The following is a 15,048-nucleotide window of genomic DNA, read 5'->3' as shown; positions in this document are numbered from 1 at the left end:
TTTTTTTTTAAACATTGATTCGACATGAATGAGGAGGTGGAGGTCGTCGCTCACCCGTGTCACAGCCGGTGCAGTGGTCCGGGCCCTGGTCGCTGCACTGGCTGCAGGTGTGGTGACACCGGTGACACTGGCGGTCCATCGCGTACCAGCCTCGGTGACAGCTGATCTCACAGCTGCCGTCTGAGAAGAACCTGCAACCAGTTCAACCAGGTGTTTGTGCTTTAACAGCAATAGTCAGAACTTATTCTCTCTACACAAAACAATGTTTTATGGATTTATTTACGGCTGATAACATATTTAAATCATCATTGTGAAGGCAAAACAGTGTAATATGACCTTTTTTTTCTCCAATATTTAAATAAAGAACTGAAAAATATTTTAATTTAAACCTTAAATTTGTATTTTTTCCTCGGAAATGTGCACTTTTTGGGGGAAATTTATAAAAAAAAAAGGTTTACAGTTTGTCTTCGCATCACAGACCTTTTTAATTACTGTTAATTCACTTATACATCTTTAATTTATCTCTTCTTACAAGCATCGTTTGTCACTAGTCAGGACAGATCCACTAGTCAATCCAACCACACTTGAGCTGAAGGACAGGGGTTCGAACCCCACACTCAGCACTGTCATATTTTGGCTTTATTAAGGCTTTATTGTGTTGCTGTTGCTGCAATACTGTGATAATGTGAAGGAAAATATTTTGTATTTATTCTATTTATAACATATTAGCACTATTGTTAACTTATTTGTATTTATACTTTTATAAACATTATTTTATGCAATATTTATAATGTAATTAATTTATTCTGTTTATATTATATTGCACTATTTTTAACTTATAAATATTAATATTTATACTTTTTATATATACATCTCTGCTATGTTTTTTAACGGTTTCCAAGCAATGAAATTTCGTCGCCAGTTTCACTGCTGTGTTTTCTGTGCAATGACAATAAAAGAAAGTTTAAAGTCTAAACGATACTAAACCTTTCTTTTATTGTTGAGAATTATCAGAATTGAGAAATTATTCATATCCTTGTTACGACCCGGGGCTTAATGAAGCCCTTTGACTGTATTTATGCGGCCCTCGTAAGGTCGACGTACCACGTTGTCATGTACAAATGGTTCTACTTGCTCACTAACAAATGTGTATTTATTTTTAACGAAGCTTTAACAAAACACTTTTTACTTTCTTCCTTCATCTTTTTTCTTTGAATTTTTGGCAAGAACATATTAAAACCTCCAAATATTTTTAAAGTAAATGAATTCAATGATTTTAAAAGAAACCCTCATATTTGATTTTATATTTTTAAAAGCATCTTATTTAGCCTTTTTTTTTTTTTTTTTCCGTCTTTCTCTTTGCTTGACGGCCCCTTACAACATTCCCAGAATTTAACTTGGCCCTTGAGAAATTTTAATTGCCCACCCCTGGGCGAACTAAACTTTAAAAAACAATTCCACCAGTAATATAAGTTATTTATATTCTTACATTATTGACACGAAAGAGGTTTAACTGATGATATTACTACCTTATTATATTATTATTATTTTAAACTAGAAGAGAGACAAAAGATTGTATTTTTTTTAATTCTGAATATACTGAACTATTGCAGACCATAATTTAAAAAAAGGTAGAGAGGCTGAACCTTTTTTTGTAAAATGATTAAGATGAATTAATGAATTGTTTATAAACACAACTTTTCCAAGAGTAGTTTATAAGAGGCTTGATCAAGTGTATTTTTCGTGAATTTAGAATACGTGTTTAACATTAGTTTAAGAAGTTATAAGCGTGTAAAAAACACTAGAATCAAACCCAAAAATATATATTTTTCAGTTTGTGACAACACATGATAGCATCCTCAGAGTATGGTCCCTGTACCATGAAGATTGAATAATATATACATTTTGTTAAACTGACCATGTTTCATCAACATTTTTTTGCTCTTAACAGCGTCAACTGTTGCAGTGCATTTTGGGTCTCATAGTGTAAGTGGTGTGATTGAGTTTGAGCAGAATAGATGGAACATGTGCAAAGATGTCTGACCGTGTGGGGGGGCAGCTGGTGCAGTCCTCCCTCTCTGGACCGGAACACTCCTGACAGGTCAGGTAACACAAGCGACACTCGCCGTGTCGACTGGCGTACTCGCCTGAGGGAGGAAAATAGATGTGAAAAGTTTAGCAGGATCAGTCTGGAGCTGAAGTTAGTTTTAAAGCATCATCATTTAATAACATAATCTATAACAACTAGCAATTATTACTATTTTTTATTCTTTACTTCTTTCATTTACTCTCAGCTTCTTCTTTTTCATGATGTGTAGAAGACAAGATGTTCAACTGGAAAGACTGGGATCCACGTGACGCTCTTCACTGAAGAATGACTGATGTCTGACAGCTGGCTGCACTTGGATATGAAGCAGCTGTGAGTCGACGATTCACTTTCGGAAATAACGTTAGCAACTGGAGCGTTAGCCGCTGGAGCGTTAGCCACTGGAGCGAAGCGTCTTTGACGTCAACCACCTCACGCATCATCCTTTCAAAACACGATGCGTTTGAGTTTTCTGACTAAAAGACTGTTTCGGTTTACAAAAAATATAAAAATTATAGATGGAAAATCGGAAATGTTCGTCTTGGATAGATAAGCTAAATTGCTAACTAGAGTATGCTAAAATGCTAAGGCTAAGAAGAAAGTAAGTTATTAGTTATTAAAGGTGTTACAAAAAATATGGTGTCAATTGCGATATTTTTTCCATGAAACTAGCGCTATACAACAGTACTGTAACAATTGTGTTTTTTTTTTTCATTTATGGCTTGCAAATCCTATAGTGCTACCATATTTATTTACGGTTAATACCTCAATAATGAGTGTGTAAAATAAAACAATTTAATTTTTTACAATTAATATACAGATTTTCCAGTTGTTTGTTCATTTTTCTGTCGCAATCAAACATCCAGCCACTAGACGGCAGCAGTCATTATGTGCTATGCAGAGAAATGAACGTTGAAATCCCGCGATCTTGACAATGACTGAGGACAAGAGTATGCAGTTGACTCAAGCAGATTTTAAAGCGGATGTTTTGACATATTTAGGTTTCCAAACAAATAAAAAGCAGTTATGACTTCGTCAATATTCATGTGGTCTGTAAATTCTTTAACAGCAGACTCAAGTACTCGACGATACTTCAAATGTAACTACACTATCGTAATATATTGTATTGTTGCCCCTATATCGTGATATGTATTGTACCGCAAGATTCTTGCCAATACACACCATACTTTTTATTATTATTTTAATTCCGCATTATCTAGATTAAGGAACTTTATAGAATATCTGAAAATGCTTTTATTTTGAAATTTAGGCTCAAGATAAGTTTGACAACACACATTTAGCAGCAACAGTAACATTTCCACATGAAAACTTCTTTAACTTACCTGCTGGAGTTTTTGGAGACAAATGCATGGACAGAAATACTCATATTTGAAGAATATATTTGTGATAAAAGTGGTGAAAACCTTCCACTTCTTGAACAGAGAGTGTCTGTTGTGCCCGGTGGCTTCTTCAATTGTTCCTCTAAACAAAAAGCGTCTGTGTGGAAACAAAAACAAGCAGCTGCTCTCAAGACAACAACGTTCAACTTTGAGCTGCTCGTCCCTCATGCACGCCAGAGACGGAGGCAGACAGAGTTCACTCTGAGATCCAGAGTCGGGCGCTCAGAGGACCTGAGTCCTCGGTCGACCCTCGTAAGGTGAGTCCACACGTCACACCGATGCCAACCTCAACCTCCAGGAATCCCTTATTTTCCAAACCTTCCACCTCTGTCACCCTGCGCACACTGAAGATCACACTCTTTCATTATTCATTCATTCATTATCAGCCGCTCGTCCCCTCTGCAGGGGGCGCCGGAGTCTATCCCAGCTACCCGGAGACAGGGGTAGAGGACAAAGGTCACATTAGCATCTATGGGTGAGTAGGTTGTCGAGGAAGGAGTCGAGACCTTCAAGAAACCAACACAGCCACGAACATGTCTTTAAAGAAAGAGATGGAAAATAACTAATTATTTTTAACCTAAATTAAGCTTATTTTTGAAGTGACTTTTGTTTGGTTGCGTTTTAAGTTTCAAAAAGGCTTCACATATAAATCAGTGCAAATGTTAATGGATTTAAATTGATATTTTATAACTGTTTCGTAATCTATACTGAGGGAGTAAAGATGAGCTTTAGGGTCACTTTCTAAATAACCAAAGAAGGCGAATAACTTACTTAAATTGTGTCTGATGTTATTACAAGTTTTTAATTTGATTGATTATTACTGCCAAAAAGGTGTTTTATTTTGAAAAAAGGACAGACATTCTCCAAAGTAACAATAGCCTGTGATTATAGACATATAAAAGATGCTTCCTTGTGTCAAATCTACTCATAAAATAAACCTAAACAAGCAAGAATTTAGTAAAAGACGGACTATATGCGACCATCTTGTTGCACCGAACATTCTTTGTTTGTTTGTTTCTGACATTTTAGTTTTGCTTTTCTTATCTAAAGGTCAGTACGTGAAAGTAGTCAGTCTGTGGCGAAAAAAAAAAGGATGAGGACCACTTCCATATGGGATGTAAATTATGGGATGGATATAAATCATGACTTTTATACAAGAAAATATAATTTTATTTAAAAATAAAAATATATTATTAAAGGCTTTATCTTAAATGGCAACTAATGTCAAAATCCTTCTCTCCAAGATACAGTAAGTCTCTCATCATGACCACGTTTTAAACTTATTACTGTATAAAGTTCTCCCCCGTCTGAAATCTGGGCGAACGAGAGGTTACAAGAGCAGAGTCCATTATGATGTAATAATGGCTTCACTCCTCCTCCGGTGAACTGTAATCACACCCTGCTGTGTTTAAACGCGTTTCTTGGAGGTGGAGACTTCCAGGATTGATGATGAGCGGTGACAAACATTTATGTTTGACCAATCAGAGCAGAGTGGGCGAGGTTATGGTAAACATTTCCATTTCAAGAAAACTAAGAGTTTTTAGTGGGCGGGGCTTAAACACATTTTCTAATGTAAATATTTCAATGAAAAGAGAGTTTTGTACAAACACACACATACTGATGATACAATAGAGGTTTAAATGATTATCTCAGGTGATGATTCTCTTTCCAGACATGGATCAATTGTTCATATTCTTCTGTACAAATATATATGTTAAGCATCAACAGAAAAATTTTAAGGAGCTAATAAATCGGACCGGACACAAAACGCACCAAAACGAAACCTATTCATATTTAATTTAATGTTATGTTTTAATGTAAAACAAGACTTTTCTGCTGAAGTTAAGTGGAAAAGACAATTTTACATTGAGGTTAAAAATAAAAGAGTTAAGTCTACCAACAGGAATCTTCAAAGGAAAAAGCGACGGCTCATTTAAGCTCATTTCAGAGCCGCTAGCATGTTCCTCAAACTCCCGGGAGACCAAACCAATTATCCCGGAGTCAATATTATTTAAAGAGCGTCCCCAGGAGCTCCTCCACATTAATCACAGCTCCATGTTCAAGCTGAGAAAACGCTCAAGTGAGTAAATGCGCTTCAGACTTTGTGATGAATTCCGAGCGGCGGCCGCTGCACTCGTGTGATTAAAGCCTCACGTCTTCGAGATCGGCGACCTTTTCTCACTTCACCTCCACGAACTGTCAGCACGTCTCACTCGCTTCTAATCAACGTGATGAACTGCTCAGGTGTGACTCTGTGATCGGAATGATAATGATGTCATCGTCTCGCATCTCTGATGTGACGAATGAAAACAAAAACATGAACAGATTAAACATTTTAATATGAACATTTAAGTAAAAAAAAAAAAAAAAAACTAGGACTCTGAGTAACATTAATAATGCATCATCACAAATATGTCACAGGTACACAATTAGAAACAGCTTTTATATGAGGTGTGTGTGTGTGTGTGCATGTGTGTGTAATCTAGCACGCGACCTAAAATCCAGTCATCTTAAACAATGACCAAGAATTTGTTGTAGTTGTTGTTGTTTGTTAACCAGAACAGGGGATTCATCGACCTTTATTACAAATCATCAGTTGACAGAACAACAATCTAATACTGAAGCAGGTTCCAGTAGAACCTGCTCTTAAATAGAAGCCAGCACCATCCCAAAGTAAAGAACGTTGATTTACACACAGACGGGAGCAACCTGGTGGTTTTTCCTTTTCCACGCCTTCGACTTCCTCTGACGATTTAACGCGAAAAAAAAAAGATCATTTCGGGTCAAGACTGCGACTTGCTCAGAGGGAATGTAGGCGTTGAACCGACATCCTTTAAAGGCTTTAAAAAACAGCAATTCAACGTTCTGTAAACCATCAAGTGAAGCGACAATACTGGGAATCAAAGGCTATAAAAACGGTTTTCAAGCAAATTCACTGATTCACGGAGGAATGTCGAGGGGGAGGAAGAGGATCCGGAATGATTGAAAAGGGGGGATGAAATAAAGCGGAAGAGGCGTCCTCCCTCCCTCGCCAGACCGTCGGGGAAGGGAAGCACACATTAAATAACGTGGGTCGGTAACATGCATTGGTGGTTTTTGGATTGGGGTGACCCTGTAACTTCAAGTGAGCGTCCATCTTTAAGAAGAGTTTCCCGACTGTAGTGAGCGACGGGGCTGATGTGTATTTACAGGCGTCCAATCAGTTTCAAGCATCATTAACGGAGGGAGGAGCCACGAGCATTTTTTTGTTTTTTTTTCTCAAGAGAATCACAGGATCCAGTTCGCTCCCTACACTGGCGACGAGAAAGAAATTATTTTGGCATTGATGCTTTGGTCACAAAATACTGACATTTTTTATTATTGGTTTGTTCTTGTCATGTTCTTGAAGAGAGTCCCAGTCATTCTACACCCTGACCACACGTACAGAAAAAAAGGTAGGTTTGTTGTCGTCCTGTCATCGCACCTCCGATGCAGTCCCTTTAAGAGGCACAGATTCTCTTATAAATTATGTGACTGTGAACGAGTGGGTGGAGGGGTGAGGGGTGGTGGGGGGGGGGAGAGGTTGAGAAAGAGGGGGTGCTTCCTGTGCCCCTTCGTGCACCCCCCACCCCCTCACCTCGGACTCCCTCGGTGACGGGCGGGCTCGTACCGTCAGCCCTTTTGCGAGCACGTTCTGCAGCAGAGTTGCTGCAGCACTTTCCTCTGGCAGAGATTGTTCTTTTTAACGAGCACACAGAAGCTGCCTTCTGCCCAAGATTCTTCATTTGCTTTCCACAGACCCGGAAGAAGAAGAGACACAGTTTGAAAACGGGGGGCGGGGAGGGGGGACGACGACCGGCAATCAGACGCGCAGGAGGGCGAGGACCCGACGTGAGGAAGATCACGTGATTGTAGAGGGTTTTATTTTATTTTTTTCATCCAATCAGGTGACGATGATGGAGGCGAAGAAACAATCGTGGTCCAGGTGAGTGATTTGGATCCAAGCCAGGAGCGAGGGAGACAGATTCGGGGAGAGTGGGGGGGGCGGAGAGAGAGAAAGAAGGAGAAAGAAAAAGTCACACAATTAGAAAATTGAAGGTTTGAAATTCACACACAAAAAAAAAAACGTTTTAATTGTCATAAAATATAATATTGAATTTATAGTTGTACTGACAAAAACACTGAAAACATTTTTTTTAAATAAAGAGTTAAACCAGAATATTTCAATGATATATTCTTATTATTTTAATTGTGGAAATTGGCTGTTTAAACACGGCACCTGATTGTGAAAAATAGGAAAATGGTCAAGATTAAATAATTAATGAACTGTCATAGTGGAAACTGAAATGAGTCATTGCCCTTTGTGGCGTTAAAAATTAATTTACTAGTTCACAACTGTTGATTAAAGTGTTCACACTATGTTTCAAATGTATTTTAAATATACATCTACATATAAAAGTAATTTCAACCACAACATGGACAATTCCTCATTTCTTTGGACGTTTATTATTCCAGAATCACGATTTATGCTGATATTTCTCTGAAACAATCATTTCTTTAACTGATTTATTTCCCCTCTCAGGTATTTAGAAAATGGGTTTAGATTTACCTAAAAACCCTGGGACATAAATGGATTTAGAAAGTTTTATAAATAAGTTTATATGTACCACAGTGTACTTGCTTTCCTATCTTGTTGATAACAGTGCTAGCTTCAGTGACGCAGAGGGGAAACCTTTGATCTTTGTCTACTGTAAAGATTAAAACTTAAGTTAAAAAAAAAAAACTTTTCAATTTAATTCAATTGTTCAATTGAGGACAGTTTTGAGCAAATCTCTGTTCGTACGTGGTACGACTGTTATATTTATCATATATAATACTAGAATGTATATTAATACAATATAATATTTGTAATATTCTTAGGGATTCATGCATGAGGTGAATCTCTCATGATTCTTTTCACACAAAGTGGAAATGCCACTGGTTTGATATAATTAACCAAATGGGGTTTAATAATCAATATAAGAGATTTAGTTTTTTATATAAAACCGATGTCAATCAAGAAGCAAATGTTTAGAGAGATGAAGATCTTAATGGTTGATTATAAAAAAAAAAGAAGTAAAAAAAGTAAATAATATTTGTTGTTAATTTTATAAAAATCAATTTACTTATTTATCATATAATTCATTTGATAGACTTTTAATGTTTTATTAAACCATTCAATTTAGATTTTTCTTAATTAAATTATGATTCTTTCATTTAAAAAAAAAAAAAGGGGTTTTTTCTAAAATCAATAAATCTTCAAACTTTAGGTCCAGTCATTTCTTAAATCAAGGATTGCAGAGGAAACAGTGGATTGTTAGGAAATGATCATGAAATACTTTTGTTTTACCGAAGCCTTAAAGTCCAAACATGCACAAAGAGTCTCATGCAAAGAGAGAGAAAAGAAGTGGTGAAGCAGAGAAGAGAGAAGTTGTGAACACAGAGATCTACTGTATCTCATGTTACTTCTGACACTAAAACAGCGTCACCAGGCGTGTGAGTTCATGTTAGTGAGCAGCTCAGTCGGTGAAATGTTACTTCAACACCCGCCGGTTCTTCACTAATCAGCCACGAGCGAGAAGTTAGCGCGAGTTAGCATCTCTTCATTCGTTCCTTCTATTGTCACACCATGCAAGGAGCCACGACAGAGTCTAGAAGGTAAGAACGCTGACAACTCACCATCTTTGCAGATGGTGCTGACCATACAGGCTCCCGCCTCCAGGTTGTAACCGCTGGCGCAGCTGCTGCAGTTTCTCTCTCCGGGTCCCGAACACTCGTAGCAACTGTGATCGCACCTGACAGACGTGAGGACAGAGTTAGAGACGACGTGAAGACACTCCTGACATCTCTAGACGACCAGATGAGGAGTTGATGACGCTCAGAGAAGTGAAGGAAACCTTAGATCGGAATGTTTACATTATATTTTGATACATTTTTTTTTTAATACTCTTTATTTTCAAGAGAATCACAGGGCAAACACAAAGTACAAGCATATGAAAAAAAAGAAAGCAATAAAAACAAAAAAACAAAACAAGGGGTGTTACTTATTACACATTATGCTGAGACATTTTTTATTTCATAGTCATTAGACTTTGTCCAGTGTTTTTTGTGGCTTCATGCCTTAATTCTTAGATGAAATGTACATTTTTCCATGAGAAACATGTGTCCTCCACTATGTCCAGACACTGATCCAGTCTCGGAGATTCACTTTTGATACATTTTTAAGTGTCAATTGGGTCAAAACCAAAAACGTCACGAGAGTTTGAGAACCATTTGTGTTTGAACAACCTAGTTTTATTAAACTAGAACAAAAGTAAAAGATCTTTTAACATTTTAAAAGGGATGAAAACATACTTTTATGGACCAAGAATCAGGATCTTAAGCAATTTGTTTATTTTCAGATCTTATCTGTTGTCAGGTCGTAACTATGTAGGAAACAACCGTACTTGTAAATGAAACGAGCATAAATTATGCAGAGCCATTATTTTGGCTCTGTAGCATTATGGGAGTCGTTTTTTCATATTTCTTGCTACTTAAGGTAAGATTCATAGATAAACGTAAGACTTTTGAAGACGTTTTTTTATACCATTCGAAATTCAATTTAAAACTGAATGGGAAAAAAAGAACTCCATTAAATAAAGATGTAAGCATGAAATTTCCTGCACAAAGTACATTTTGTCTGGTCTCAGCCATGAAGAAAGAAAGATGTGGGTTGGACAGTTCACAGTTCAATTCACACTCACAGTGTTAGCTTCTGCTATTGTGATTGAAGTTCAATCTGTAAATTATTATCTTCAAATTCATTTTTGGAGATTTTAAACCAACTTAAATTTTCTTACCATGTGTTGACGTTTTTAAGACTTTTCAAAATGATTTGATTTATGAAATTTTAATGTGAATCAAGCCATATTTTTAGCCATTAAACCATTTGAGTTCTTTGAAGGAACAACTTACTTCTTACAAGACCGCTGCATCTGTCCGCTGTCGGCCGTCTGCTCGGACGGGTAATATCCAAGGCTGCAGGTCGCCACGCATCTCCAGTCCTCCAGGAAGTAACCGTCTGCACACTTGGTGCAGGCCTCGATGCCCGTACCTGCAGCGACGTAGGAAACATGTCAGACAATTCCTAACGGCCGCCATCTTGGTGACGTAGATGACGCTAAAAGAAAGACACATCTTCGGAGTAAATACAGGTGTAAATGTCTTGAGAAAACACTAATTTTACCACAAAATAACACAAAGGAACAATAGGCATAATCAGTGTTAGAAAGTAGTAGAAGAAGAAGTCGATTAATTTCCGTTACTACCCTGTCGAAAGTTGTACACTGCACAAGTAGGCACGCAATTTGAGACACAGCATTAGCTTGGATGAAGCTAACACAGAAGCTAACTCCAAAGAAGCTTATGTCATTAAAAGTACTTAAATTAATTTTATTTTACAGTTTTGTTTTACTGCTCTGCAATGCTTCAGCTTCCAATAAATAAAATCCTTAACATAGGTTAAACCATTTTCTTTCCAGTAAGACTTTTCAGTAGAACCTCTTAGCATCTTGTGCTACAAGGCTAACAGCTAGCTAACTGAATTTCTACGATTACTCTGCAACATTTAAGCGAAAGAACGTTGGTGGAGTTTGTCATCTTTGAGAAACGCTGATATTTTTAAAGAAAAACTTACTTTTATATTATATATATTTATATATTTAAATAACTAGCACGGGGCTAGCTTACCAGCACAGGTGGCGCAGGCTCTGTGACACGGCTCACACGCCCGTCTGTGACCGTTGTAGTACGACCCTGCATCGCAGGTCATCAGGCACTTGTTCCCTTGAAGACTGAAAAACAAGGATTGGAAGGCGTTATAGACGAGCCTAAATGGCATTTAAACACAAAAAAAAAAGACTGTTTTTTTTTCATTCACATCTTTGTCAACACGTTCTAGATCTGAGCGCGGTCACGGTTCTGACGGACTTGAGTGCCGGACGTGGACGAGGGCCCGGCGAGGAAACGGGTTTTCCTGCGAAAAGTGTCAGCGGCGAGGAAACAGGTTGTGGAGCGTGCGGGGCTGAGAGCTGAAAAACAGCTGCTCTTTGTTAGCGTTTTTCCCAGAAACCATCTTCTCTGGTCCTTCTCTTCCCCCACCACTGCACGGAGAACTGAATGGACAAGGGGAGGGTGTGTGTGTGTGTGTGTGTGTGTGTGTGTGTGTGTGTGTGTGTGTGTGTGTGTGTGTGTGTGTGTGTGCGTGTGCGTGTGTCTTCATGTGGTCTCACTTCCATTTAGAGGAAATTATGCCTTACATTTGTCCCCACCTCCACCTCTGGCTACGCGGAGCACTTAAAAGTTGGACTGGAGACCGCAATGTTTTAAAGTCCTCACAAGTGTTTCCTTCATGAGCCATCATGAATTCCAGGGCCTTTGAAACGCCCTGAAGTCTACAGCCTCGATCTGATCCTCCGTCTGGCCGTGGAAGTGGCCTTTTAGATTTCACAGCCACAAGCTCTTCTTCTTCTCTCTCTTGGGGTCAAACACTAGATAGTTTACTTTTTATTTTTCTAATTAAGAGTCTTTAAAATATAGATTTTTTTTGTGGTGGAACGGTGAGAGCAAAGAAGAGACACTTATTATATTTTAAGCACTCTTGGCATGGAGAGAATTCAATAAGAGGAATATATCAAGGGGGGGAAGACGTTTATGGATTACAAGGCGAAAATAAAAACTCTTGTCTTCCTTTGATTAACTTCCAATAAGCTTGAATAAATAATGCATCACAGTAATATACGAGTGTGGGTGTGTTTTGTCTTGCCTGCAGTAAACAAAAGTGTTTTTTTTCTTACTTGAAATCTAAATTAATTATTGCGGTTAAATTATTCAGATTCTCGCGGGTGTTTTCTTTTTGTTTATTTTTTTTTAAATTCATGACAGACGTCGGGAAACTTACCTGCTGCCAGATTTACATTCGCTGCAGATGTTGAAGGTGGTGCACTTCTTACAGTTTTCAGGACACCTCCTGCAGATGTTGGCGTCTGGGAGACACAAATACACATGAGAACAGCCTGGACCATGTGACCGGGGGGGGGGGGGGTACACTGAAGGAAGTGAATGACAAGATAGTTTTTCCACCTTTCACGTGTATCTACCAAGTTTTTTTTTTATTTAAACTGTAAAAAGGAGACTTCTTTCTTTTTTAATTGTGAAAGTTTTGCCAAAAACACCGACATAAATCTTAAAGTGATGTAAATCTCTAAGCAAACGAGGTCACAAGCAACACAAAAGGTGTAATTACAAAGTTGCAAGAAGCTGTAATATTTTTTTCAGTCTTGGAGACTCTTTCCTATTCATCCCCGTGTTTGTCCTTCACACAAACATTTTCTTCCCTTTATCCTCCTGTTTTACAAGTATTTAAAGTCTCTGTATAATTGTTGGCCATTAATAACCTAATCATTTTAATCGTATTTACAAACCAGCATCTTTATAGGTCACTATATCAACATTAATCTACTATAAATCAATTTGCATGTTTCCATAGTAACTTATAGAAAAGTAAGTAAGTAAGTAAATCATGTTTATTTATATAGCGCTTTTCCAGACCAGGGTCACAAAGCGCTCAAACAATCAAAACAATATTCAATAAAGTATATATTTTAAAGGTCAAGATAAAACTGATAACACAACAGGATTGACGATACGACAAGAAAATAAATGATGAATTTGTTTGGTGAAGGAGGAGAAACACGGAGATAATCAAGTTAAATCAAGCCTCGAAGAATGAAAATAAAATATCAAAAACAGACGTCCTGTTAGTTTTGTAGAGTCTTAAAGCAACACCAAATGACCAATAACACATTTTGTCACATGAAAGTTTAGTTTAGTTATATCGTTTTTCTAGAAAGTCAAGTTTTCTGGATCCCACATTAAGCCTGTTCCTGACAAGTCCGGGAAAATTCCAATGAAACGTGTTCATCGGTTTGGACGAACGGATCCGATAACATTCATCCCTCCCTTTTTGGCAGAGAGACCACACCGTCTAGGAAAGTTAAAGCACCAGATAGTCGCTCGATGTTCTCGACTTAAGCCGTGAGCTCAGATCCGCTCGTTGAAAAAAAAACCCTGTGTATTACTTTCATAGTTTTCTCCACTCGATTTGAACGCGGCTTCAGAGAGAAATCTGCTCCTGATTACTGCAGCGAAGTTTGGCGAGACGTTACATCGAGGTCTCGCTGGCGGGTCTGAGAGCCGTTACGACAACCGTTTGGCGGAGATTTTCCAAAACCGTCAGAGAGCGTGCAGCACTTTTTCTTTTTTCTGTCGCTTCAGCTCTGAATCTCTCCCTGACATCTCTCCAGCAAGATTTGAAATACGGGCAGTCGAAGTCGCCTTCCAAGATAAATCCCGACCTTTGCCAGATTTGAGGTTTTATTGAAGTTGCGTCATTCCATAAATTAAGAACATGGACGCGGCGCAGAGGCCGTAAAGAATAATGACTGGTCGTCGGGGCTTTGAAGACGCACCGTGGTCGAGGTAGAAGCTTTCGGCACATGTGGCCACACACGTGTTGGCGCCCTCGTTGAGGTGGAAGCCGTTCCTGCAGGAAGTGCACTGGTCGCTGCGGCTGCCGACGCAGGTGTCGCACAGGGACGAGCACTTCTTGCAGCGCCGACGCTCGTCGCGGTAGAAGCCGCTCGGACACTCGGACACGCAGGTTCTGGAACGGAAAGATGGAAAAATGACAAACTGAGTCGCCGGTTTTTACTTTTTGAGATTGAAACAAAAGCTTGCATGTGTTCTTGGACCCGACGCTTAAACTTTAACACGCAAGTTTTTATTAAGGGTTTAAGATAATTTTTCTAAAATTGTCATCTTTAGAAGGGGTGAGCTGAAGCACTTTTTCGGGGGCCACATTACATTTTATTGCTCCAGTGGGTCCAGCAAGCCAAAAATAGTAGATAATATGATTGTTGAAAAAAATAAAATGAAAAAACGAAAAAAAATAACAAAGAATTTTATTTAATTTAATTAAAATGGCAAAATATAAAGTAAAATTATCCCATTTAATGAAGAATATAAGAAAAATGAAACTATATTAGATATTATTTAACTTATTTATATTATTTAAATCTAAATATATTCTCAATATACCTTTAAATTATATGGAGATACAAAAAAACTGACTAAAATACAATAAAACCAAGAAAAATATATGAAAAATAGTCTAGAAAAAATGTAAACAAAATAGTTTGTTCGCAGTCAAAACAACAGAAGCAACTTGACCTTAAGATCTGGAACGCTTGACCTTCAAACCCTTCTTAAAATCAGATGGGATTTTCAAATTAACCCACTGTAAGCGATCATTCATCGTCATTTAAAAACATGTTCACCAGCTCCAACAATCAAATTGACTTTAGTGTCGCAATATAAAACATATTTTTCTCTTTCACGAAAGATAGGACATGTTTCAGCGAAGACAAAATCATCTCTGGTCGCAGCATCAACAACATACTAAACGTGATGACTCATGTAGATGGACTTTAAATGTAATATGAATAT

At 37.9% G+C, this 15,048-nt stretch overlaps 1 protein-coding gene across 2 annotated transcripts in view; it reads right to left on the bottom strand.

The window, feature by feature from the left end:
* Positions 1-15,048, bottom strand: part of pcsk5b (proprotein convertase subtilisin/kexin type 5b) — a 77,476-nt gene that overhangs the window by 15,603 nt on the left and 46,825 nt on the right. Inside the window, exons 16-22 of one of the 2 annotated variants that reach the window (XM_087791658.1) lie at positions 14,013-14,206; positions 12,443-12,527; positions 11,233-11,336; positions 10,459-10,597; positions 9,184-9,299; positions 2,045-2,147; positions 55-191 (exon numbers count right to left, since the gene is read on the bottom strand). In XM_087791658.1, the coding sequence (XP_087647784.1) occupies positions 55-191; positions 2,045-2,147; positions 9,184-9,299; positions 10,459-10,597; positions 11,233-11,336; positions 12,443-12,527; positions 14,013-14,206 (878 nt within the window). Of the gene's footprint in view, positions 1-54; positions 192-2,044; positions 2,148-6,815; positions 7,254-9,183; positions 9,300-10,458; positions 10,598-11,232; positions 11,337-12,442; positions 12,528-14,012; positions 14,207-15,048 lie in introns of those variants that run through there. The other variant, XM_087791648.1, reaches the window with a different exon arrangement.

Source organism: Callionymus lyra, chromosome 1 (genome assembly GCF_982586985.1).
Source record: "Callionymus lyra chromosome 1, fCalLyr1.hap1.1, whole genome shotgun sequence".
Lineage (NCBI taxonomy): Eukaryota > Metazoa > Chordata > Actinopteri > Syngnathiformes > Callionymidae > Callionymus > Callionymus lyra.
The sequence above is the reverse complement of the archived record's forward strand: the minus strand, read 5'-3'. Positions and strand labels throughout refer to the sequence as shown.